The sequence below is a fragment of the Pan troglodytes genome, chromosome 19 (assembly GCF_028858775.2).
Source record: "Pan troglodytes isolate AG18354 chromosome 19, NHGRI_mPanTro3-v2.0_pri, whole genome shotgun sequence".
Lineage (NCBI taxonomy): Eukaryota > Metazoa > Chordata > Mammalia > Primates > Hominidae > Pan > Pan troglodytes.
In genome coordinates, this window is record NC_072417.2 from 30,178,437 (window position 1) to 30,205,141 (window position 26,705).

Consider the following 26,705-nt stretch of genomic DNA (forward strand, 5'->3'; position numbering starts at 1 on the left):
TCAGAGAAATTACTGTCACTTGGTTGACTTTCTCCAAAGGAACTACATTACCCAGGAGATTCAGTCTGAGGGCAGGCTACGGATTTTTTTTTTTTTTTTTAATGACTGGTATTTTGAAAAACAAGTCCAGCAAACAGGCTGGTTCTCTCTTGTTTGATGTGGTCAGAATTCCTTCTTGGTCATGTGACCCCCTAACTCATTTCTTGATGCTTATTTTAAAAACACAAACAAACCTGTTTGGTTTTTGCTTTCTTTCTTTTTCAAATTAACCTTGGACACTATGGAGTTGACCGGAAGGGCAGGGTGGGAGATAGCATCTTACCTGGGTGCTGGTGGGAGAGCTATCGTCTGAAAAGCTCTGGGAAGTGAAAGATGGAAGAAGGAAAGTTGAGTTACTCAGACATCTGGTGCATCCTAACCCTAAAGCACCTCTCGGGGTTCCTGATGCTCTCAAGCACGCCTGGGTTCAGAATAAGAGGGGCCAGTCCTTTCTTCATAATAACTTTAAAAATTATTTTGAGGCTGGGCACAGTGGCTCACACCTGTAATCCCAGCACTTTGGGAGGCTGAGGTGGGCACATAACCTGAGGTCAGGAGTTCAAGACCAGCCTGGCCAACATAGTGAAATCCCGTCTCTACTAAAAATACAAAAATCAGCCAGGCGTGGTGGTAGGTGCCTGTGGTTCCATCCACTCGGGAGGCTGAGGCAGGAGAATTGCTTGAACCCACAAGGCGGAGGTTGCAGTGAGCAGAGATCACGCCACTGCACTCCAGCCTGGGCAACAGAGCTGGACTCCACCTCAAAAAAAGAAAAAAATTATTTTGAAACTATAAGTAGTAAACTAATGTATCATGGAAAAAGTGTAGATGTGTTTTAAAACTGATCGCACCCTTATAATTACAATTAGAGTTAATGGGAAAACATTGAAACATTTCTGATAACATCAGAAGCAAAATAAGCACATCTATTACAGCTGTTATTGTTTAATACTGTAAGTTCTAAGCAATACAATAGGACATGTAGACATATCAGTACTAGCAAGGAAAAGACCCTGTTACCGTCAGATGCTTGTATTACAATTACATACTTGGAAAAAAATCAATGAGGAAAAGACACTAGTAGGATTCAGTGAAGTGGTCATGTACAAAGTAAATACACCAAAATCAGTAGCTTTCTCATACTAATCTGTCATTAAAATATAATGGTGATTACAATATAGGATCCTTGACCAAAAAAGAAAAAAAATTTTGTAATGTGTACTGGAGATGTGGAAAAAGTAGAGAAACCTTATAATGGCTAATCTCCCCCAACCCTTAGTAATTTCTGAAGCTGGCTAGTAACTCAGACAGTCAACAATAGATGCACCATGAGGGCAGGGATCACTGTCTGTTTTACTTACTGCTCTATCCCCAGCACCTAGAATAGTGTCTGTCCCACAGTAGACACTTAATAATTGTGTTTTTTTCTTTTTTTGTAGAGATGGGATTTCACCATGTTGCCCAGGCTGGTCTTGAACTCCTGAGCTCAGGCAGTCCTCCTGTCTTGGCCTCCCAAAGTGCTGGGATTACAGGGGTGAAGCACCATGCCCAGCCAATAATTGTTATTGAGTGAATGAAGGAATGAATTTGAGAACTAGTCATGCCAAGGAATCGCTAAGTCACATCATGTTGGAAACTGCTCTCTGTGGTCCAAGTCCACCCATGTTTCTCATGTTTTTTTCTCTCCATCAGATCTCAGTCTCAGGAGGAGGTTTGCCCCCAGTCAGCACCTTGACGAATATCCACAGCCTCTCCCACCATAATCCCCAGCAATCTCAAAACCTCATCATGACACCCCTCTCTGGAGTCATGGCAATTGCACAAAGTAAGTTCTATTCTTGGTTGGAAAACTTGGGGGCAGGGAGAAGAAGAATGGGAAGCAAATTAATGTGGTGAAAAATAACTGTAGGTCTCCTTCAAACTCACCCACGACTAGTAGATTTGGTTTAACTTCTTTAGTTTCTCATCTGTCTCCTTAAATCCAATATTTGGATTGTTTAGCCTGAAACAAGAGAAAATTGTGGAATGGATTTGGATCCTGGTCACAGTTTAGCAGCTGTGCATCCTGGGTCAAATCATTGAACCTTCAGGAGATTCAATGTCCTCATCTATAAAATAGGTTGTTAAAGTGATCAACTGACAGTGAATATGAACATGCTTGTAAATCTCTAAAGCATGAATATGTATAACATCGTAGCTTACACTTTGTCTTGAGTTCATTCCTATCACTAAGTAGGTGGTAGATTTTTCAGGAGGTTCTTTCTGTTTGGTGATGATGAAGTAAGAATGACAGATTTCCTTCTAAATGGGGAGTTTTGTGTGGTATATGAAATCTCCTTGGCCAGCAGTGAAAATACACCAAGGGAGTATCCAGAGGGAAACTGCCATTGTATCTGAGAGCTTTGAAAACTTTAAGGAGAAATAGCTTGCTTTGGCACATCACACGCCTGAAGACACGGAGATGGATCAGGTCCCTCCAGCTCCAGGAGGCTCATATTCAATAGCAAGCCTGTGCCCTCCCATACATGGGCCATCTTGAGGCATGAGAAGGCTGAAGGGAACTGTGGTTGTGGATATCTCTTTGAGAGTTTTAATGTTGATGAGTATTCAGCATATTTCCAGCTTCACCATGACAGCTCAGGTGTCGTTGTTTCTCAAAACCATCTTTGTGACCCTTGGATGTATTGCTGGATGTCTTGGGAGAGATCTAAGGGTAACACATTGGTCATCTTTCTTTCAACCTTGTATTGCTCCATTGTCCTCTTACCTTCCTTGTGTCTAGGGCTCATGTTGGCCACCTCTTTGTTTTGTTTCTGCCTTTTTCTTTCTTCCCTCTTCTCTCCCTACATCAGCTTTAGCTAGGGTCGGAACTTGGATTCTCACTTCTGAAGAGAATGACTTACACATCCTTTGAGGTCAGAACAGGGCTAAGCCCATTGGAGGCACACAAATTTATTGAATATGTGTGGCTCTCACTCTATCCTTAGCTGCTTGGAAATTGACACACAGTGCATTGATTTTGGCAGAAGGAAAATGGGAATGGGGAAGCATTTAGAGAACTCACAATATAAATGATCATTTTAAATGTACTGCCTTTTGACTGGGCCCTCTGGTATATGGAATATGGTAATTATACTAATACCAGAGTTTGTAATGAGATAAGATACCTAAAACCAGCTTGTTTGCCATTTAGAAGATTTGATTAAAAGGCCCGTGGGGAAGATATTCCACTTATTTCTGTAACCAAAATAATAAACAAACTGTCCCACTTAACTTCTTTCTTTCCATTCTAAGCTTTCACTGCCATACAGTTATATATATATATACTATCTGAATTAAAATTTTCCCTGGGGCTAGTCTGTATCTTTCCATTTTGTTCTTTCTAATTTCCTCTACTCATATTTCTCTATCATTTCACGATGCTCCTTAATCTCCTATTCAGATGGGCTGCACCAGAGTGCACACTGACCTCAGAAGGATGGCTGTGTGTGTACATATCTGTGTACACTTGGGGTAAACAGAGCATGAGAAATGGTGAGAATCACCAGAAAACTGCTGAGACACAGAGGTACCTACACTATGGAGTGTTAGGATGAGAAATTGGTTGCAGGCATCCTCATTTAACTGACTGATGTGTTGAGTACCATGGGCCCTGCCTCGGAATTGCGGAAGCCCGTGGAGAAGGTGGTAACAAATTATTTGGCAGGGCCAATTCCTTATTCTGTACTCATTCTCACCTCTTCATCCTATTCTCTTTCTCATCTCTTCCCTGGACTGGATAGCATACTTCCCAAGCAAGAACCAGTGCCCAGAAACAGAAACAGATGAAAAGGTCAAGACTTACCCACTGAGGGAGCTGGAATGACATCAGAGGCTCTCAATCCTGGAATTGAGGCACATCAGGATCACAGACTGCATTGAAAATAAGATTCCTGGGCCCCACCTCTGAAGGTTCTGACTCATTAGGTCTTGGGTGGGGCCCAGGAATGTATGTTTGTTAAAGAGCTCCCCCAGATGATTTCTGAAGCACATGCAGGTTTCAGAACTATGCCTTCAAATGTCATCCACTCTAGATAGGATCATTTGCTTTTTTGGGCAGCAGTTTCCCAAAAAGAGCAGCAGCAGTGCTCTCAGAGATTTCTCAAAAACGGCACATTCATGGAGCTTTCTGGGAGACTGAGACCATAAGCAGGAGGTAGGAAAGGGAAACACGGTCATCAGGGTATCTGGTGAGATGCTGGCTTGAGGAGACGCTGAGCCCCCTGGGGAACTGGAGACAGTGCTGTTCTGAGGGTGATCAGAGGGTGGCACCCCCAGCCCCCACCCAGGAGAGCCAGAAGCAGGATTCATCCCCTGTCCTTTCTGCTCAGGGGTGTCTCGCCTTTTAGGTTTCTGATAACAGTATCAGCTAAAGTTCTGAGTAGGCAATTGTTGAGGACTCTGTGTTATCTCCATTGATGACTTCCCACAAACCTGCTTATGAAACCGTCTCCATTTCAGGAAAGCCTCTCTAGGTGTCCCTTCCACATCCACCTAAAACAGACCTTTTTCTGGATTCCTTCTTCATCCCATTCTTCCCCCAACTTCCCAGAAAGCAAGAACACAGGAACACAATCGACCCCAGGAAGCAGGTCCAGGTGTCTTCTCTCCTGATCGTCCTGTCCCCACTCCGATCCTACCTTAGCTGTCTTCCTCCGTGTCGCTCTCAGGCAGGAGACAGAGCATGGGTACCAGGGGATCCAATCCTCAGAGTGCTGGCCCAGGTTCTAAAGAGGCCTCAGGATACACAGTTCCAAGTTACAGAGGCCCTGACATCCCCAGAACAGAAAGATGGGAAGACCCACTATAAATGCCAAGAGTCACCTTTAATGTACTACTTCCTCTTTCTAAAACCTGGTCCTTTTAGTGCCACAAGCCCTATGCTGCCACATAAGATATGCCCGCCTCGCAGACTGGCTGAGTTCCAGTGTTTTCTCCCCTCTCTGTTACAGTCAAGGGAGTTGGCACCTGACCTCTCTGGGGGTCTTTGTACAGTCTACTAAATAAGGGTCTCCCAACTTCATACTCCCGGGACTATGGAAGTTGTTTTTAGTCAAAATTTGGGTCCCTGCACACTCCTGCCCTCTACTGGACAGACCGATCTGGGCAATAACCTGTGCCTCAGTGTGGACATCTTTAACTCTGCCCTGCGGGCACCAGGGCAAGCCTCTCTCACAGCCTGGCATGGATGGAGTGGGCAAGTAGAGCCAGCTTTTCCAAAGCCCTGGTAACCTCAAGAGAGCTAAGTTTGGGAGGTCACAGGATGACTTTGGGAGACTCTCAGGCTTTAATCAGATCTGTTTAATGCCCATCTCCAACCCACAATTCATTGTGGAACTTGAGCAAGTAAATTAACATCTCCAAGTCTCCGTTTCTTTACACTTGCCTCCCATGCAATCTCCTATGTAACAGGCTCAGCCCAGTGACTGGGACATTGAGCAGGGGCTCAAATGATGGCATCCATCCACCTCTCCTTATCCCAGGAGCTGTCTCTGATCTTTTCCTCTTGCTCCCACAGGCCTCAACACCTCCCAAGCACAGAGTGTCCCTGTCATCAACAGTGTGGCCGGCAGCCTGGCAGCCCTGCAGCCCGTCCAGTTCCCCCAGCAGCTGCACAGCCCTCACCAGCAGCCCCTCATGCAGCAGAGCCCAGGCAGCCACATGGCCCAGCAGCCCTTCATGGCAGCTGTGACTCAGCTGCAGAACTCACACAGTAAGGACACGGGCATGTGGAGGGAGGGAGCACTGAGGACCCTCAGTGGCCAACCACTTTCCCTCTCTGGGTCTGAACTTTCTCGGAAGTTTATTGGCTTGGTCACTTTTCCCTGCCTATGATCAACCGACTAAGACAATTTCTCAAGCATAACTCTTGAGTGTTGCTGTACCTTTTCTAGTCCTCTTCTCTACCCCTGAGATTCCCAGGGAAGGGTTTGAAGAGGACAGTGTAGGCCTACAGATGAAGGGGAATTGGAGCCAGACAGCATGTGGAACACACACCGCCAATTTCCCATTCCAACACCTCTGGAAAAGATCGCGTCCATAAACCACCAGCACCTTTTCCCAGTGAACTTCAACTTAGCCTTTGCAATCTAAACTTCCAAGCAGCCATTATCAAATGATCACAATTGGCATCTAATTTGCATCCTGTTTGCCTTCCCTAAAAGAGAAGAATCTTCTAGAGTCCCGTGTCCTCCAATTTATACACCCCAAACATCTCTAATCAAGAACCATGAACACAAGTGAAAAATACCAGTGGCACGCCATCCTGGGCATTAGAGTTTCTTCCTCCCTGCTACCCCTGCATCCCTGCACACAGACTGTTTCTCATATCCAATTTCTATACCTACCCCAAGCCTACCTTTCGACCACTTATTTCCCATCCAATCCCATCCTCTGTTTCTCTGCCTTTCATCCTGAGTCCCAGGCTTCCAATCCTCTGGCCAGGTCTGGCTATAGCCCCTGACACAGGAGTTTGGGGAGGAATCATGGCTTCTCTGCTTCAGAAACCCCAAGGAAGTGTTCAGTATAAAGCACTAGTCTTAGATCAGACAGACCTGGATTTAAATCCTGGCTGTGATACTTACCAGCTATGTAGCCTAATGCAAGTTACTTAGCCACTCTAAGCCCAATCTCTACATCCATAAAATGGAAATCGTATGCATTTAGAGTCATTATGAATATGAAATAAACATAGGGGTAAACTGCGTTTGGTAAGCATAAAAAATTATAAAGATTATTTATAAAGGGACTCTTAGAAGGCAATGATGGTGAAAGAGGTTTGTGTTTCTTCCCTAGCTGCATCGGATAAGCTGTGGGTTTGGGGGAGAACAGCCAAGTCCAGCCTTCTATCTTCAGGGCTCAATCCCCGCTCAGGCCTGTGGAGCTGGTTTCTGAGCACCATCTCACATTCCAATCACATTTTAGTGGCTTCTGAAAATCTGCCACAGCCTGTAGCAGAGTCTGAGACCACATGTGCCCCACTTCCCTTCCTCCCAGAGCCTGGTGATGTGCTCCCCACTTACCCTATCCCTTCACCTGGCCAGGCTTCCTCAGTGGCGAGGCCTGGGTGGGACAGTCAGAGAGTGGTCACCAGCGACCTGTGGACTGCTGAGGCCCAGCAGGCCTGGCCGCCCATGAAGAGAGGGCCCATGGTGCCCTGGACCAGGAAATAACCTGCCTCCCTGCATGAGAAGGGCAAGCTGAGGCAACGGCCAGTGACCTTTGCTCCCGTTCCGTACCGGAGGCCTCCCTGGTAGGCCCTGTGTTCTGAGAGCAGGCTGGTCTCTCCCTCACAGCCAAGCATCCACATGCTTTCGGGAGTTGGTCATGTGACTTGGAATTTACATGAATCTTATGGATAACTAATATGAGAAATCCCCACTATAACCACCAGCCCTTTTATCTACCTGAGGAGATGGGAGCTATGGTGTGGGATGGGGGCTCTGTACCTGTGTCTGTGCCTGGTGTATGCACCTTGATTCTGTCTTCACTCTGTCTCTCCAGTGTACGCACACAAGCAGGAACCCCCCCAGTATTCCCACACCTCCCGGTTTCCATCTGCAATGGTGGTCACAGATACCAGCAGCATCAGTACACTCACCAACATGTCTTCAAGTAAACAGGTAATGCCAGCAGGATTTGTGGGGGTTGGGGTGTGGGCAGGGTGTGACTAAGGCCATGGATGTGCAGAGGTTGTGGCAAGCATGGACTCGGCCAGAAATTAGGTCCTTCTGAGACTCCCTGTTGTTTGCAAAGGGAATCCTTAAGGTCCCAGGGCGAAAAAAAAGGGCCACAGGCTGAAAGGGCTTATTGCTCCCCCAGATTCCCCAGGAAGAGCACTAAACAAGGACAGAAGTTTGATAGGTTGCTGGAGACTGGATGACATAGAGCGCTTAGGCATTTAGATTGAGTGTTCCCTAATAGAATGATCAATGGTCCATGGAAAAGGTATTTCCAAGGAGGGCTCAGGAGGACAGATCCCCTGCTGAGGTTCATGCTTTGCAAGAGGGATCCCTGAGGATCCACAAAGTAGTCAGCGGAGAAAGCGAGTAGGAAGTCAGAGGTCCTGAGGCTGATTCCCCTGGACCCAGAATGCCATAAGCTCTGGGAATGACCCAGTTATGTCAACCCATGGGGACTCCCCAGTAGACAGCCTGGCTTTTCCAGGGGTAAGCATCCACTTGGGGTTTTATCAAGAAATTTAGAATCAACTCCCTGCTGCACTGAAAGTGGGGAATCCAGAGGCTTAGTCACTGTTTCAGTTGATGACTAAGTCCCACCTCTGAATAGAGGTGACGGAATAGTAGACAGGCAGCTGATGGCGAGGCTCATTGCTGCAGCTTGGACAGCTGGACTGCAAGAAGACACCGAGAGTTAGAAAACAGGACAAGATGTCTGAACACAGGTGATGATTCCAGAGTAACACAATGAGACCTTTTAGTAGCTGGGGTCTGTGCAGTGTGGGAACTGTTTGGCCTCTATCGATTACTAGATAAGTAGGTGACAACCTTGAACTTCATGTCAGAAGCTCTCAGAATTTGGTCTTGTTGATGGTCTTTTTTTCATCTGAGCCCTGCAAATCACACTTCATCCACTGCCATGGGCTTCCCAGGAGGTTCCTTCATGGGATCAGGGTTCTCTATCCTTTCCTTTGCCCTGATCTCCTTCCAGCCCTAGAGTGCAGTGGAGCAGGTGGGTTCTATTCCTGGTTCTGCCATTTGCTTGGTGACCTTGACCTCCCTGAGCCTTCATTTCTTCATCTTTAAAGTGAGAGTTGTAACATCTGCTTTTTCTGAGGATTCAGCAAGCTTGCGTAGATTAAGTAACTGGTGTCTTGGGCACTGAAACACACACACGACCAGGGCAGCTGGGCTCTGGAGCTGGGGGTAGAGGGAGAGGTGTGTGGGACCTGCTTTGCCACTCTTCTCTCACCCAGTAGAAGATGAAAGGACAACCCCTCACTACCCTGCCCTTCGACTCCCGTGCGAGTTCCCACTCTTTGTAGTGAGCAGGGAAAACATTTATCTGTGCTCACAAATCTCAATCAGGGGGGCAGCCAGGCGCAGCGGCCCTCCTTGGGAATACCTTCCCCTTTGAAAGGTTTATCAATCCATCTGCTGCTTGGTCAGCCCCAGACAAGACCATGATTAATTATTCCTGTCTTTCCCAAGTTGACTTTGATGGTTGCTTGTTGAAACAAGTCCTCTGAATTCAGGAAATGGTCTCTTAATCAAAATACTTTAAGATGCTCCCTGAGACGCTGCACCAGCCCCCCACTGGCTTCTCCTCTCCATTGGACAGAGTGGCCAGCCAACCTTGAAGCTGCATGAGTGGCCTCCCAGAACTGCTGTGACATTGTCTCCATGTCCCCAGACATTTCAGGAGTCTGGCAATAGACTCATTTCTGCGATGATGAGGATGATTATTACACTCAGTAAGGATGAAAAATACTCACGTGGCACGTTACAGTTTATACTTCTCATGAACATTGTCTCATTGTTTTCTTTTTACTGCAACCTCCTAAGTACAAAGAAATAAACTAAAACCCAGAGATGAAGAGTGACCTGCCCAAGGTCACACAGATGATAAATTCTAGTGCTGGACCTTCAGGCTTTGGTCTTTGACTCCACATACTTGCCTTCCACTACCCATCTTTAAAATTCTACGGTAACTGCTGCCACTCTTGTTGTCTTTGTGGTCAGGAGCAAGAGTTAAAAAATAAGTTCACTTGCCATATTCCACTCAGGAAACGTTCTTCCAACAAGTTGAAAGAGAAGGAGGAATGGGAAAGGCACAGTGAAGTAAAATGAGGGTAAAGGTGCTGCCTCCTGACAGCAGAAGGTACCCAAGGTGAAGACAGTTTGTATAAACTCTGTTCCTAAGGCAGAGGGTCAGAAGTGAGTTCTGAAAGAGACCTGATGGCAATCCTGCTTTTTTGGTTTTGTTTTAAGGTCTTATATTCCAACAGGAATATCAAATTCATTTCTGGCGTGTTCAGATTTATTGCTTATAGCGATGTCTGTTTGCTTTGCTATAAAGAAATATCTGAGGCTGGGTAAAAGAGGTTCAAAGGCTCATGGTTCTGCAGGCTGCACAGGAAGCATGATGCCAGCATCTGCCTCTGCTGAAGGCCTCAGAAGGTTTACAATCATGGCGGAAGGTGCAGACAGGGCAGGTGCATCACGTGGTGAGAGTGTGAGCAGGAGGGAGAAGGGGGAGGCCCTGCCCTGGGCTCTTATTTATTTATTTATTTATTTATTTATTTATTTATATTTTTATGTTTTGAGACAGGGTCCCGTTCTGTCACCCAGGCTGGAGTGCAGTGGCACAATCACAGCTCACTGCAGCTTTAACCTCCTGGGCTCAATCAATCCTCCCGCCTCAGCCTCCAGAGTAGCTGAGACTACAGGCGCACACCACAATGACAGGCTAAATTTTTGCATTTTTTTTGTTTTGCCATGTTGCCCAGGCTGGTCTCAAACTCCTGCGCTCAAGTGAACTGCCTGCCTTGGCCTCCCAAAGTGCTGGGATTACAGGTGTGAGCCACCATGCCTAGCCCTAGACTCTTTTAAACAGCCAGATCTCATGTGAACCAACTCAAGCATGAATTCCTCACCCATCACCAAGGGGATGATGCTAAGCCATTTATGAGCGATCTGTCCCCATGATCCATTACCTCCCACTGAGCCCCACCTCCAACATTGGGAATCACATTTCAACATGAGATTTGGAGGGGACACACATCCAAACCGTATCATTCCACCCCTGGCCTCCCAAATCTCATGTCCTTCTCACATTGAGAAATACAGTCATCCCTTCCCACTAGTCCCTGAAAGTCTTAATTCATTACAGCATTAACTCAAAGTCCAGAGTCTCATCTGAGACTCAAGAGCAAGTCCTTCCACCTATGAGCTTGTAAAATAAAAAAACTATATACTTACTTCCAAAATACAATGGTGGTACAGGCATTGGGTAGACGTTCCCATCCCAAAAGAAATAAATTGGCCAAAAGAAAGGGGTAACACCCCATGCAAGTCTGAAACCCAACAGGGCAGGCATTAAATCTTAAAGCTCCAAAATAATCCTTGATTCCATGTCCCACATCCTGGGCACATTGGTGTGCCAGGTGGGCTCCCAAGGCCTTGGGCAGCTCTGTTCCTGTGGCTTTTCAATGCTGAGGTTGCAAGCTGCTAGTGGCTTTACCATTCTGAGGTCTAGAGGGTGGCAGGCCCATTCCCACAGCTCCATTAGGCAGTATCCTGGTAGGGACTCTGTGTGTGGGGTGGGCGGGGCTCCAATCCCACATTTCCCCTCAGCACTGCCCTAGTGGAGGTTCTCTGTGGGGGCTCTGCCCCTACAGCAAGCTTCTGCCTGGGCACCCAGGCTTTCTGATACAGCCTTTGAAATCTAGGTGGAAGCTGCCAAACCTCCTTCACTCTTGCATTCTGTGCATCTGCAGGCTTAACACCACATGAAACCCACCAAAGCTTACAGACTGCACCCTCTAGAGTGGTGGTCTGAGCTGTAGCTGGGGCCCTTTGAGCCAGGGCTGAAGCTAGAGCAGCAGGTATGCAGGGAGCAGTGTCCCAAGGCTGTGCAGGGCAGCAGGGCCTTTGGTCTGGCCCCCAAAACCATATTTTCTTCCTAGGCCTCTGGGCCTCTAATGGGAGGGGCTGCCTAGAAGATTTCTGAAATACTTCAATGCCTTTTTTCCATTGTCTTGGCTATTAGCATGCAGCCCTCTTTAGTCAAGCTAATCTCTCTAGCAAGTTGTTGCTCTATAGGCCACTTGAATTCCTTCTCTACCACAGGGTTAGGCTGCAAATTTTCCAAACTTTTATGCTCTGCTTCCCTTTTTAAATGTAAATTCCAACATTCCAAATGTAAGTCATTCCTTTGCTTCCATAGCTACTGTGGGTTGTTAGAAGCAGCCAGGCCACATCATGAATGTTTTACTGCTTAGAAATGTCTTCTGTTAGATACCCTAGGCTATCATTCTGAAGTTCAAACTTCCACAGATCCCTAGAATATGGACACAATGCAGCCAAGTTCTCTGCCTGGGCGTAAGGAGGGTGGCCTTTGCTCTAGTTCCCAATCAGTTCCTCATTTCCATCTGAGATCTCATCAGCCTGGCCTTCACTCTCCATATTTCTATCAGGATTTTGGTCACAACCACTTAACAGGTCTCTAAGAAATTCTAAACTTTCCTTCATCTTCCTGTCTTCTTCTGTTCCTCCAAACTCCCAATCTCTGCCTGTTACCCATTGCCAAAGCTGCTTCCACATCTTCAAGTATCTTTTTTTTTTTGCGGGGGGGGAGGGGGACAGAGTTTTGCTCTTGTTGCCCAAGCTGGAGTACAATGGTGTGATCTCAGCTCACTGCAGCCTCCACCTCCCAGGTTCAAGCGATTCTGCCTCAGAGTCCTGAGTAGGTAGGATTACAGGCACAGGCCACCACGCCTGGCTAATTTTTTGTATTTTTAGTAGAAACAGGGATTCACCATGTTGGCCAGGCTGGTCTCGAACTCCTGACCTCAGGTGATCCACCTGCCTCAGCCTCCCAAAGTGCTGGGATTACAGGCGTGAGCCACTGCACCTGGCCATCTTCAAGTATCTTTATAGTAATGCCCCACTCCCAGGACCAGTTTTTTGTGTTAGTCCATTTGCATCACTATAAAGGAATACCTGAGGCTGGGTAACTTAAAAAGAAAATATGTTTAATTGGCTCATGGCTCTGCAGGTTGTGGTGCCAGCATCTGCTTCTGGTGAGGGCCTTAGGAAGCTTACAGTCAGGGCAGAAGGTAAAGGGGGAATAGGCATGTCATATGGTGAGATAAAGAGCAAGAGAGAGAAAGGGGAGACCCCAGACTCTTAAACAACCAGATCTTGTGTGAATTAACTTGAGCGAGAGCTCACTTATCACCAAGGGGATGGCGCTGAGCCATTCATAAGGGATCTGCCCCTATGATCCAATATCTCCCACTAGGCCTTACCTCCAACACTGGGTATCGTATTTCAACATGAGATTTGGAAGGGACACACATCTAAACCATATCACTAGGTATCAAGGACATACGAGTGAGGGGAGAGAAGGATTTCTTGGTCAAATATGTTGGGGGAACTGCTGGATTACACAAAGTTAAATGCGACTGGGCAGGGCTTCTCAGAGCATTTCACTTGCTGATGTGTGCACTGAACCGGGCAATTAGCGTGCACCCTGCTCGGGTCAAAGGGACACATCCTGAGCAGTGCTATTTTAGAGGTATTGTACAGTGGTAGGAAACGCCAGCAGACCTGAGCTACTTTCAGCTTCATCACCCCCTGGTATGTGACCTTGGGCAGTTAATTCCCTGTTGGGAGACTCAGTTTCTTCATCTATAAATGGGGAAAATCCCACCCCCATCTCACAAAATATTCAATGTGCCTAACAGAATGCCTAGTACATAGTCAAGTATTCAAAGTGGTAGCCCCCTCCCTGTTTTCTCTCCCGTCTGTGATCCTTTAGGAGATAGTTGTCTCCCCTTCCAGTGACTCTTTTTTTTTTTTTTTTTTGAGATGGAATCTCACTCTGTCACCCAGGCTGGAGTGCAATGGTGTGGTCTCAGCTCACTGCAACCTCCGCCTACTGGGTACAAGCAATTCTCCCGCCTCAGCCTCCCAAGTAACTGGAACTACAGGCACCTGCCACCACACCTGGCTAATTTTTTGTATTTTTAGTAGAGATGGGGTTTCACTATGTTGGCCAGGCTGCTCTCAAATTCCTGACCTCGTGATCTGCCCGCCTCTGCCTCCCAAAGTGCTGGAATTACAGGTGTGAGCCACTGGACCCGGCCTAGTGACTCTTTCAATATCCAATTCAGTGCTTGGTCTACATGCAGTCAAAGGAAGCTGGGAGAAGAAAATGTCTCAGGATTACTACCATCTCTCAAGCACATCCTACCTCTTGGGCCTGGGCTCCGGATCCCTGTTTCCCATTCTCCTGCTGATACACAGACTCCCTGCTCACCTATTTCCCAGGAAAAAAGCAAATAGTTCAGGGCCTGTCAAAGCACCCATACCCTTTGGGCTTAGCCAAATGCCTGGGCTATATTAGATGTTCAGTAAATAACAAAGAATGAATGAATGAACGAATGAATGAATGAATGCAGAACCCGTGTTTTTTGATGCCTCCATTTTCCAAGCAGCACCCCAGATGCTTTTCTAGCTTACATTTCCTGGAGAACCCTCTTACCCATTCTGCAAGGTCGTTATTTTTATACCTGATTTACAAAGCAGAAAACTGAGGTTCAAAGATGGGTATGGATCTGGTCAAGTTCAAACAGATCATAAATTCCAGAGCTGGACTTCCAGACTGGTTTTCTCACTCCAAACTCATTAAACAACGTTCATCTTCCAATATCCACTTTTAAGCACCCATAAAAACAACCCAAGGTTACGCAGGTATAAGGCTAAAGCCAGGATTTGTACTTGTATCTGTCTGATCCCAGTACTTCCTGTTGTCAAGGCAGACATGCCCCAAGGGCCTTGGGGATTACAGGTCAGGAACCCCAGGCTGGGACTTCTCGCTGCCAAGAATCCTTCTGCATCTACTGCCATCTGTCCCTTCCAGAGCACATACGTCTCCCTCCTTCTCAACTCTTGGGTGCTGGCAAGTTATCTCTGAGTGGGTTTGTGCCTGAGTTCAACAATGCCCCGCTAGTCTGGAAACAAGACCACAGCAACCACTGACCTCAGTTAGAACAAGTGTAGGCAGGTTGTGAGCCAACTCCTGTTTCCACAGTGTTCTCTCCCCGCTGCTTGACTTCCTAGTTTATGGGAGGGTGAAGAGAGGGCCCCCAGAGCAGTAACTAGTCAGGGCACTGACAAGGGGGGAGGTGGGTGGCCTCATCATCTATCCCCTTCGGCTAGTCCTCTCCCAGCTTCTTCACTGGGTGAGGAAGCAGAGTGTTCTGATGGTTGGGAGCATCGACCTGGGAGTTAGGCAGATCTGGGCTCAACATTCTACCACTTTCTACCTGTGTGACCTCAGAGAAATGTCTTAGCCTCTTTGAGCCTCTGTTTGCTCACCTGTAAAATGAAGATAATGATACCTCTTTCATGGGATCACTGAAAGGACTAACTGCACGAAGACTTGTAAAATACTTCACTCAGCGCATGTCCCAAAGGAAACACCCAGCCCATGGAAGCTGGGTCACTCTTGGCTTCCCCTGCTAGCACCCCTGAGCGGCTCTGAGTTTGGGAAAAGGGTTTTACGTGGCAAAGGGCATTTATTTCCCCATGTTGAGGGGGTTGAAAGAAGTGCTCTTACATAGGGGTGAAGAGCACAAGCCTTGCTGTTGTGAGACCCCGGCCAACTTACTTACCACCTCTCCAGGCCACGCTTCCCTCATCTGTAAAACTGGAATTATAATCATGACTTTTAATTAATGGAGCTACAATGAATCTCACATAAGTTCATGGTCATAGAAGTGACTTATCTGTCCTCAGTGTCCCCACTTCCTCACCCTCAATTCTCTCTTGAGATCACTGCAGACTGGCCTTTATCCTCACACCTCACTGTGTCCAGCTCACGATCCCCTCCATGCTGCTGAAACCAATGGTTACTTTTCAACCTCTGTCTTTGACACAGCTGATCTCTCCCTCCTTTTTTCCATGGGAGTTTGGGATACTACCATTCCTGGTTCTTCTACGGCACTGGCCACTTCTCATCTCCTCAGCTGGCAACTCATCTTCCCAATATTTATGTGTTGGAGGGCCCCGGGCCTCATTCTTTGGCCTCTTCTCATCTGTGCTCACTCCTGGGTGATCTCCTCCAGTCCCATGGCTTTAGGTCAAGTGTACACGCCAATGGTTCCTATAATTCTGTCTACAGTCCAGTCTTCCCTACTGAGTGCTCACTCACAAATCCAGTGCTGCTTCGGCAGGGACAGACGCATGTCTAAAATATCTAATAAGCCTCTTGAATTCAACGTGCCTAAAATAGGAACTCTTCATTTTGCCCTATTTCATCCTATCAAAATTGCTTCCCCCATGGGCTTCTCCATTTCCAAAACTGGTACCAGTTGTTCAAGTGAGAGAGCTGAGAGTATCCCTGATTCTTCTCTCCACATCACATCAGTCCATCAATAAGTTCTACTAGGGGACCCTCAGAATACATCCTAAATCTGACCTCTTCTCACACTCCCATCAGGACTGTCCTAGTCCCAGCCCAGGCCCCCTTGTCTCTCCCTGATCTCCTTAGGTGGCCCTTGCCTGTCTCCCACTTCCACCCTTGCCCCACTGGGGTCTGTTCGCCAGAGTGATCTCTTACAAAGAGACATCAAGCATGTCAATCCCCTGTCAAAACTCTCCAATAGCTTTCCATCACAACCAAACTAAAACAGAGACATACAGGACCCTATGTGATTATGCCCCTGCCAGTGTCGCCATTCTCACCTCCTTCCTCCCTCCATCACCCGCTCAGCTTTAGCTGTGCCAGGGCTGAAGAGATCCCATTCCAGGACTCCTGCATTTGTGGTGTCTGCCTGGAGCTCTTTTTTTCTGTGCATTTTTACATGCTTGCCCCTTCACTTCATTCAGCTCAAATGTTACCATTTCAAAGAGGCCTCGCCTGATTCCCATATCTAAGTTAATCTCTTTTTCCTCAAGCTGCCCTAACCTCTATGCTTATTTTTCTATGGAGTGCTCATCTCCACCTAAAGTTGTAGTGTGTGTGTGTGTGTGTGTGTGTGTGTGTGCACACATTTGTTTACTTGTTTATTATTCAAAGCCTTCACTAGGAGGTAAAGTCTGTGAAGAAGTGGGCAGGGTCTTGTTTACAGCTGCATCTCCAGTGTCTAAAAAAGTGCCAAGTACACAGTAGGCACTCAAACGTGTTAAATGAATTCACGATAATCACCTACTTCAAAGGGTCGATGTAAGAATTTGAGGCAGTGATGCTTGTGAAGCCCTTAGTATGGTGCCTGGCACACAGTAGGATGTCGATAAATGTTAGCTCTTACCATTATGTAACAAACCCTCTTAGAATAAAGATGTCCTTCACATTTGCCACAGCTACCACACTTTTCAGACGGAGGGCCCCGCGGTCTCTCAGAGATCTTCTGGGCCAGGCCCCCGTGGGGCTGCGTGTGCTGGGCCTCCAGTTCTAAGGGACCACAGTGCACCCCTTATCAGATGTTTGTGTTTAGACTCTGAAGGAGGCAAATAACTCTAGTTCTTTTGACAACATTTTGGGCTCTGCCACCATTTTATTATGTGAGCAAACATTTGATAGCTGGGAAGCCCATCCCTAATGACAGGCCATAGAATCTCACTGGCGTCTCCTTATCTGCCCTTCTTGTTTGCTCTTCTTTTGAAACCTGCAAGGTCACAAGCCGTTTTCTCTCTCCTCCACCTGAAATCTGAAAATTGGAAAAAGGCTGATAGTGGGAAGTAAAGAGACTTGAGAGTGGGGGTGGGCCAGGGGAGGAAGAGGAGGCAAAGGGTATCAGAGGACCCTGACCAATGTCTCAAGAATGTGGAAGGGTCAGAAGCCTGTCTCCTCACATGCACGCACTGCTCAGCACCCCCCTTTTTTTTTTTTTTTTTTTTTGTGAGACCAAGTCTTGCTCTGTTGCCCAGGCTGGAGTGCAGTAGCATAATATCGGCTCACCACAACCTCCGCCTCCTGGGTTCAAGCGATTCTCTTGCCTCAGCCTCCCAAGTAGCTGGGACTACAGGTGTGCACCACCATTCCCGGCTAATTTTTGTATTTTTAGTAGGGATGGGGTTTCACTATGTTGGCCAGGCTGGTCTCGATCTCCTGACCTTGTGATCCACCTGCCTCGGCCTCTCAAAGTGCTGGGATTACAGGCGTGAGGCACCGCGCCCGGCCTTCAGCCCCACTCTTAAGAGCACTGAGGAGCAGCAGGGGCTTGGGCTGAAGAACCCCACGTTAATAATAACAATTGTGCCAAGGACCACGCTCAAGACTCCACAGGTGTTGACTCATCTAATCACACAACAACTCCCATGTTATAGGTGAAGAAACTGAGGCACAGAGAGAGTAACTTGTCCAAGAGCACAAAGCTTAGTAGAAGGCTCCTCACCTCCAAGCATGATTGAAAGAGCACATGCTGAGTGGCCACCTAGACAGCTAGTTTGAAGCTGTGGCTCCACACTCTCCTAGTTCTTAAACCATGGACAATTCACTGACTCTCTTTTAGCCTTGTTTTCCTAATCTGTCAAATAGACATAATGGTATCCTCATATAGGGTTATGGTTGGAGCACTGATCAATGCGATAACAGTGGCCTTTAGTGGTATTGGTAGGTGTAAGTGTGTGTGTGTGTGTGTGTGTGTGTGTGTGTTTGGGGGTATCTTGAGAGAATAAGCCACTAAGTCAAAGGCAGAACCTTAGATGCCAACAAAAGCAAAAGGGAAGGAGGAGACACAGGGAGACAAAAAGAGACTCCCCAGAAGTGAAAAGGAAAGCAGTGACACTCCATGACAGTTCAAATGAATAAGGCCCAGGCACTGGAGGGTGAGGCTGCCCTGAGTTGGGTGAGGTGGCGTCTCTCGAGGGCTTCTCCAGCCATTCTGGGGTCTCCTGCCCTGGCCCACCCACAAGGATGGCATCAGAGGCCTTCAGCCTTTGGATCCTTTCCCTGGTCCTCTGAGTTTCTTATGCTAAAGTAAGAAACCCGTAGAAAGCACTTTGCAATTTGCAAAGCTCCTTCCTGATGAGTAGTTTGAGTGGTCATTTTCTCGTGTGCTTCCTGGCCTTGCTGCCCTAGGTGAGCAGCACTGGCACACCCTGGGAACTTGTTAGAAATGCAGACTCTTAGGTGCACCCCAGGCCTACAAGTCAGAATTAAACCAGAATCCACATTTTCACAGGCTCTCTGGTACTTGTGGGTCCATTGAAGTTCGAGAAGCATTAGTATAGGAGGCCTCTGCTCTTAGCGGTCTTAGGAAGAGACCCTTGCTTCCACGAGAGGCGAGAGCTCACCATCCAGCTGCCTTTTCAAGTACACTAAGCACTCTATAAATGCCACTGTCACAGAAAGAGGAGCCCAGCCTCAGGATTCAGGTCAGCAAGTTAAGACTATTTCAAGGTCCCCAGCAATTCACTTCTCTCTTCTGAAGTGGCCAGGAAAGCCGGCTCCCGGGTTTTCCTGCAGGAAGTGTGCCTCAGCATGAAAACTGCAGAACTGAGCAGACACGAGGCCCCCAGCCCTCCACCTGCTGCTCTTTGCTGGTTGAGTTGGGCATCATCTCCCTTAGAGAAGCCAAACTAATGGCCCATGTCCCTGCCAAATGACACAGCTGAGCACTCTCTCTCCTCTCTCTCTGCAGTGTCCTCTACAAGCCTGGTGATGCCCACACACCACTTACTTTGTGCGCAGCAACAAGGACCCTGTTTTCCACACCATCACCCTCTGGGCAGCTGTCATGGAAAAGCCCAGTGACCTGACAAGCACCTGCGAGAGGTCCCTGCTTACCTGACGGACGTCCTGCTGGCACCTCAGACAATCCACTCTCAGGAGGCGCAGCCCGAAGCCCAGCTTCCCTTCTATGCAGTATTGCCACAATGCCTCTCCCACGATGTCAAGGACTCCTGTCTGTCCTGGAGGTGGGAGACAAAGAACCACTGAAGAGGAAGCAAGAAAGCCGTACTGTCTATGTTGTGATCCTTCATCGAACAAACTGATGCAAAAACTTGAATCTGTTACTGAAATGAGGAGAGAAGGACATGTGCTATTGAACTGAGCCAAACACACTGTAAATATCCACAGACTCCCTCCCCTGCCCCCATCCCAAATGATCTTGAGATTTCTTTTAAAGAAGTAAATTTGTCCAATGGCTGTAAACTATAAACTACTGTAATTAAGTGCAATTTCCCCTCTGTGTCCTCTCCCCTCTGCCCTGTATATAATACTAAAGTGTCTATTAGTTTTCTTTGTAAAGGTCAGAGTCAAAATTTCAAAAGTGATCTGTCCCCTCTCCCCTCATGGAGAAACATCCTAAGTGGGAAGTGAAGCCCCTTGTCCTCTCCCTCAGGCCTGGACACTTATGGGGACAGCATACCTTGGACTGACTACCAGCTAACTCCAGTCTCCTGACATTAAGACACACCTCTGGATCCCTGGAGGGGCTGAATGTAGTGTGTCAGAGTAACATGCCAGCTTCCTGTGGGCCAGGAGCTCAGCCGTGCACTCCCTAAGAAACCCCAGGGCAGGGAAACTGGCTGTTTGATAGCAGAAGAAAAAGTTGCAGTCTCAGAAAGCCTTCCATTAAAACAATTTATTTTATCACTACCCAGAGTCTCATATTTCTGTCTCTGATACTTTCCCTGCCATGGTTCCACCGAGAACCCCTGGCCCCTGGTCTCCTTGGAATTTTCTGTGTACTCCACTGGGATCCTGTAGTGTGTCATCTGGGGGTGTAGAGAGGCGGGTGGCCTTCTCTTGCCGTCATGCTCCCGGTGTCTGTGTAGGCTTTACTGCTAATTGAGGTAAAGAAGAGTTGAATCCCCCAGTAAGACTCCACAAGTCGCTCGGAGGGAATCTGGCCAGAGCAGGAGCTAGCACCCTTTTCTTCCCTGCAACTCACAGGGGTAAAGCCATAGAGTCAATTCTTGGTGGGTGACGTGTGTGATAGAAACAGACAAAAAGTAGGATGAATGAAAACTCTGCGGGTAAATTGTTTAGCCTCATTTAAAGCATTATTTCCAGCCTTTCTTCCTGCCCTCCTTTTCCTTCCCTTACAGCTCTCAGTCACTAAGTGAATGGGCTCTTGTGGACGTCACCTCTTGCCCAAGATTGTCTCTCTGGTGGGGATGCTAAGGAATACAAATCGTCCAAACAGTAAAAAGCCAAAGGCCCAGAGACCCCACCAGCAGGGACTTTACCACAAATAATTCAGTGCTGACTCCAGAAGAAAGGAAGATGGACCTGTCTTCTTTGCTGTTTCCTTTTTTGCCAAACAGCATAGGCCTACTGCCCTGTGGTTCTTCGCTTTTAGGCAGAGCATGTCCCAATGAAAATGGAAGCAAAGATTGTGCTAACCAGGCCATGAGTGATGGATTTTTTCAGAATCCCATTGTAGTGGGAGATTCAATTCTCAGTGAGCTGGGCAAATTTACTGAGTACCTAGTCTGTGGCCAGAGCAGGAATGGGTGGACAAGGAAATACTGACTTTAATTGATTCCTAGCTCCCCCTAACAATGTAATTTGGATTGAAACAGTGAAGAGAAAAGTTCATGACTGGGTTGAGGAGGGCTGAGGACAAGGCCGAGCACTGCATATGGAGAGAGGCCAAGATCCCCTTTCATTAATTGAGTTGTCCTGTTGGATGGCTCCTGTGAGCTCCGGGAAGAGGAAAGGAACATAGGCCTCAAGCTCCAGCCCCAATTGAAGCCCTATATCTGGACTCGTGTTGTTTCTAGAAAAGCAAGCATCTGCTTCTGATAGATTTTAGATCTTGCATTTAGACCCTGAAAACCCAGAAGGTCATATTTATCTAACAGGTCATCTGGGCAGAGGTGTAGATGGAAGAGAGGGAGGATGGCTGGGTTGGGGACAGTCTAGAGAGTTTTCCTAACGAAATCCTATTTGAACCAAGATATGTAGACAGCTGACCCTGGCAACTGAGAGCCCCAAGGATGGTTAGCTTCACCTTTCTAAATCAAACAGGGACCTCCCTCCACTGGCTATACAAGGGCCAAGGGGAATCACACACTCTGAAGATTCACTGGCAAGCTTCAACCCCCACACCTTCCTCCCACCACCTGATGGACCAACAATCTCCAGGGTGTCTTTTCATACCCTGACCCCAGGCTCAGAGACAGATGGTTCCATTTTTATCAGAGCCAGCTGTCAATTTCTAGGGTGAGCCTGAGGAAGGCAAATTTCATTTTAACATCCATGGATAGGAAATAAAACCAGCACTGAAAACTCGCCTTAAACTGTATTAAACTTTTCCATGCTAACCAGTTATGGGGTATTCCACCAAAGGCAGAGATAATGCAGTGTTAGCTGCTGAATTCAGGTAGATAAGAAAGAATACAATGCAGACAGTCAGGGAATCTGAGCTCTTGGCCCACAGTTGGGGGCAAGTCTTTGAATTACCTTTGGAGCCAAAATTCCTTGATTAGAATCTCCAACTCCACCATTTAACCTCCCTGGCCCTTAGTGTCCTGCTATGTGAAACTGGAATGATAATGGTAGTACCTACTTTATTAGATTGTTTGAGAAGTAAGAGGGTTAATATATGTTAAACACTTAGAACTGTATATACAATGGGTATTGTGTGTTAGTATCATCTCACCCCAGAGTGCCTTCTCCTGTAGTCTTGTGTAGTCTTCTGGGTTTGGTTGACATTTCCAGATAACTTCATCACCAACTTGACATTTGGTTAAAAAAAAAAACAAAAAAACAAACAAAAAACCCTGCCAATAATTGGTAACGTTTTTGTTCATCTGTATGGTATATGGCAAATCTCAGTGGTAAACCAAGGCTGAGTCAGGAAGGAGAGGCCTGAGGAGAAGAGAAAGGCTTCACTGGAGAGAGTCTTTGTCCTCCTTAGGAAAAGAAGAAGATAAAATGTGATGATCTTATATGAGTGGGAGGGCCACAGAGAGCACTGGGAAGATGGAACTAAAACTGGCTTTGTGTTCTAAAAAGTGGGTTGGGGATCATGGAGGAATCCAGTGAGCAAGGAAGAGTGAGGGTCAGGAAGAGGTGGGAGCTAACTTCTGTCCAAGGAAAATCAGGGTCAAGGTGTCCCCTTTGACTTAGGAATTAATTCAAACACGCCATCCAAAGCTGCTCTGGAAAATGAGATATGACATATCCATGCCTTAATGCTTCAAACACATCCCAACAGCATCACACAGGCTGAATATTTATGAGAAATTGCAATCAGCTGAACCAAGTGCCTGTTAGGCCCCTCCTCCCCACCCCCCTCCCTCCTCCTCTTCTCCTGGGTGCAGAGGTCATTCTAGCTGGACAAATACTGGATTGTCTGCCGAGATTTATAACATGACTATTTTACAAATGAATCTTTAGAGTTTGCAGGACTTTGCACGTGCCTGGATGAACATTCCTTTTTCCTGGGTGCATGCCTATAGAGAAAACACTTTCTAAGGGAGAACCTGCAAAGCAAATATGAGGGGGACAACATCAAAAGCAGGAAACACCAAAGCAGGCTTCACACGATCTGCATCTGTACGTTTACGCCAACAGATCACGCAACACAAAAACAAGATGTTTCTTTCCCCCGTCTTTTATTTTTTCACCAGATACACACTGTTATATTCCCCAAAGAAAGATTTCTTTCCTGTGCCATATTGTCTTGACATCATTAATGAACTGATATATTAAATTATCCCCAATTAATTATGAAGGTTGAAGGTAATAAATGGATAAAGCTAATTTTTTAAAAAGACCAAAAAATACCAGTATAAGGAAAACATGTCTGATTTCCTGAGCCATTACAAGATCTTCTGTGTATATCTTTGCTTTTGGAAATACATAATTCAAAATAATATTTCCCCTTCATTTATTCAAGAAATACTTACTGGCACTTGCTGCATGTCAGGTACTATCATTCTAGACACTGGAGATCTGTCAGTAGACCAAATAGATAAAAATCCTTACCTTCATGAACCCTACATTCTAGTCAGGGAGATAACAAATAAATGTGTGAATATATGTATGTGTATGTGTGTGTGTCAGATGATTTTAAAAATCTATGCAAATTGGCCGGGCGCAGTGGCTCATGCCTGTAATCCCAGCACTTTGGGAGGCCGAGGCAGGCGGATCACCTGAGGTCGGGAGTTTGAGACCAGCCTGACCAATATGGGGAAACCCTGTCTCTACTAAAAATACAAAATTAGCCAGGCATGGTGGCACATGCCTGTAATCCCAGCTATTCGGGAGGCTGAGGCAGGAGAAGCGCTTGACCCCGGGAGGCGGAGGTTGTGGTGAGCAGAGATCGTGCCATTGCACTCCAGCCTGGGCAACAAGAGTGAACTCCGTCTCAAAAAAAAAAAAAAAAAAAAACTATGCAAATTATAGCAGGTAAAGGAGATACTAGGGGTAGCCATTTATTTTTATTTATTTATTTTTAAATTTTTTTTGAGACAGAGTCTCACTCTGTGGCCCAGGCTGGAGTACAGTGACACGATATCGGCACACTGCAACCTCCACCTCCCGGGTTCAAGCAATTCTCCTGCCTCAGCCTCCTGAGTAGCTGGAACTACAGGCACACGCTACCATGCCCGGCTAATTTTTGTATTTTTTAGTAGAGACAGGGTTTTGCCATGTTGGCCAGGAACTCCTGACCTCAAGTGATCTGCCTACCTTGGCCTCCCTAAGTGCTGGGATTACAGGCATGAGCCACTGTGCCCAGCCTGGTAGCCATTTTAAACAGTATGGACAAGGAAGAAGAGAGTGGCCACTGAGAACGTGACGTCTGAGAGCCCTAAGGCTGCTGAGTGAGCCATGTGGACATCTAGGAGGAGAGCATTCCAGGCAGAGGTAACAGCAAGTGCAAAGGCCCTGGGGCAGGAAGAGAAACATATAGCAGAGCAGCTAGAGCAGAGAGAGAGGGATAGTTCTGGTTCACAGAGGTAAACAGGTGCAGAGGCACGATGACAAAGGGCCTTGTGACCATTTGTAAGCACTTCGGCCAACTGGTGTAAGAACTTTGGCTTTTACTTTGTGTGAGCTGGGAGCCAGCAGAGAATTTTGAATACAGCAAGGACAAGATACGACTTCTGTTTTAAAAGGATCCCTCTGACTGCTGAGCTTTTGGGGAAGGGAGTGCCAACAGTGACAGCAAAGAGATTATCAGGAAGTTGTTGCCATAATCTAAGCATGGGTGATGAGAGCTGATCTGATTCTGTATTTTGAAGGTACAGGATTTGAAGATACCAGGATTTCCTGATGGTTTAGATGTAGAATGTGAGAAAGAGTGATAAAAAATAATTCCAAGATTTGGGCCCTAAACAAAGTAGGAAATAGAAATTAGTGTTGTTGGCCAGGTGTGGTAGCTCACACCCATAATCCCAGCACTTTGGGAGGCCAAGGCAAGAGGATCTCTTGAACCCTGGAGTTTGTGACCAGCCTGGGCAACATAGCAAGACTTTGTCTCCACTAAAAATTAAGAAAATCCAGGTATGGTGGCATGCACCTGTGGTCCCAGCTACTCAGAAAGCTAAGGCAAGAGGATTGCTTGAGGAGGTCAAGGCTGCAGTGAGCCAAGATTGCACCACGGCACTCCAGCCTGGGCAACAGAGCGAGACCCTGTCTCAAAAAAAAAAAATTAAAAATAAAAATAAACCCTGCTGTTGTAGAAAATGAAAAACAATGTTACACAAACATAGGCTGTATCTTGGTTTTTCTTTAAAGTGGTACCTTAGGAAGCATCTTAGTAGTATGTTATGCTGTAATGTGATATTATCATATCCCTAATATGATGTCAGGCTCTTCAGTAACATGACATTCATTTGGTTGATGTATTAGTCCATTCTCACACTGCTATAAAGACATACCTGAGACTGTATAATGTATAAAGAAAAGAGGTTTAATCAGCTCACGGTTATGTGGGCTATACAGGCTTCTGCTTCTGGGGAGGCCTCAGGAAACTTACTATGATGGTGGAAGTCAAAGCGGAAGCAAGCACGTCTTACATGGCAGGCAGGAGGAGGAGAGAGAAGGGGGACATGCTACACACTTCCTTTTTTTTTTTTTTGAATGGTAGTTTCGTTTTATTTTATTTTATATATATATATTTTTTATTATACTTTAAGTTCTAGAGTACATGTGCACAACATGCAGGTTTGTTACATATGTATACATGTGCCATGCTGGTGTGCTGCACCCATTAACTCATCATTTACATGAGGTATATCTCCTAATGCTATCCCTCCCCCCTCCCCCACCCCACAACAGGCCCTGGTGTGTGATGTTCCCCTTCCTATGTCCAAGTGTTCTCATTATTCAATTCCCACCTATGAGTGAGAACATGCGGTGTTTGGTTTTTTGTCCTTGTGATAGTTTGCTGAGAATGATGGTTTCCAGCTTCATCCATGTCCCTACAAAGGACATGAACTCATCATTTTTTATGACTGCATAGTATTCCTTGGTGTATATGTGCCACATTTTCTTAATCCAGTCTATCATTGTTGGACATTTGGGTTGGTTCCAAGTCTTTGCTATTGTGAATAGTGCCACAATAAACATACATGTGCATGTGTCTTTATAGCAGCATGATTTATAATCCTTTGGGTATATTCCCAGTAATGGGATGGTGGGGTCAAATGGTATTTCTAGTTCTAGATCCCTGAGGAATCACCACACTGACTTCCACAATGGTTGAACTAGTTTACAGTCCCACCAACAGTGTAAAAGTGTTCCTATTTCTCCACACCCTCTCCAGCACCTGTTGTTTCCTGACTTTTTAATGATTGCCATTCTAACTGGTGTGAGATGGTATCTCATTGTGGTTTTGATTTGCATTTCTCTGATGGCCAGTGATGATGAGCATTTTTTCATGTGTCTGTTGGCTGCATAAATGTTTTCTTTTGAGAAGTGTCTGTTCATATCCTTCATCCACTTGTTGATAGGGTTGTTTGTTTTTTTCT

General features: G+C 46.5%; 1 protein-coding gene and 1 long non-coding RNA gene across 8 annotated transcripts in view; one reads left to right on the forward strand and one right to left on the reverse strand.

The window, feature by feature from the left end:
- The window catches only part of HNF1B (HNF1 homeobox B), a 59,122-nt gene extending 38,749 nt beyond the window's left edge, over positions 1-20,373 (forward strand). For 2 of the 6 annotated variants that reach the window (XM_003315505.6, XM_523618.8), the window contains exons 6-9: positions 1,732-1,864; positions 5,597-5,791; positions 7,582-7,700; positions 19,412-20,373. In XM_003315505.6, coding sequence (XP_003315553.1) covers positions 1,732-1,864; positions 5,597-5,791; positions 7,582-7,700; positions 19,412-19,432 — 468 coding nt within the window. In that variant the 3' untranslated portion in view covers positions 19,433-20,373. The remainder of the gene's footprint in view (positions 1-1,731; positions 1,865-5,596; positions 5,792-7,581; positions 7,701-19,411) is intronic. The other 4 variants (XM_009432336.4, XM_009432335.4, XM_063798667.1 and 1 more) reach the window with 2 other exon arrangements.
- The window catches only part of LOC129137519 (uncharacterized), a 78,469-nt gene continuing 69,067 nt past the window's right edge, over positions 17,304-26,705 (reverse strand). For both annotated transcript variants that reach the window (XR_008540137.2, XR_008540138.2), the window contains 3 exons: positions 22,385-22,637; positions 19,558-19,682; positions 17,304-17,476 (listed from right to left, as the gene is read on the reverse strand). This is a non-coding gene — a long non-coding RNA (uncharacterized LOC129137519). The remainder of the gene's footprint in view (positions 17,477-19,557; positions 19,683-22,384; positions 22,638-26,705) is intronic.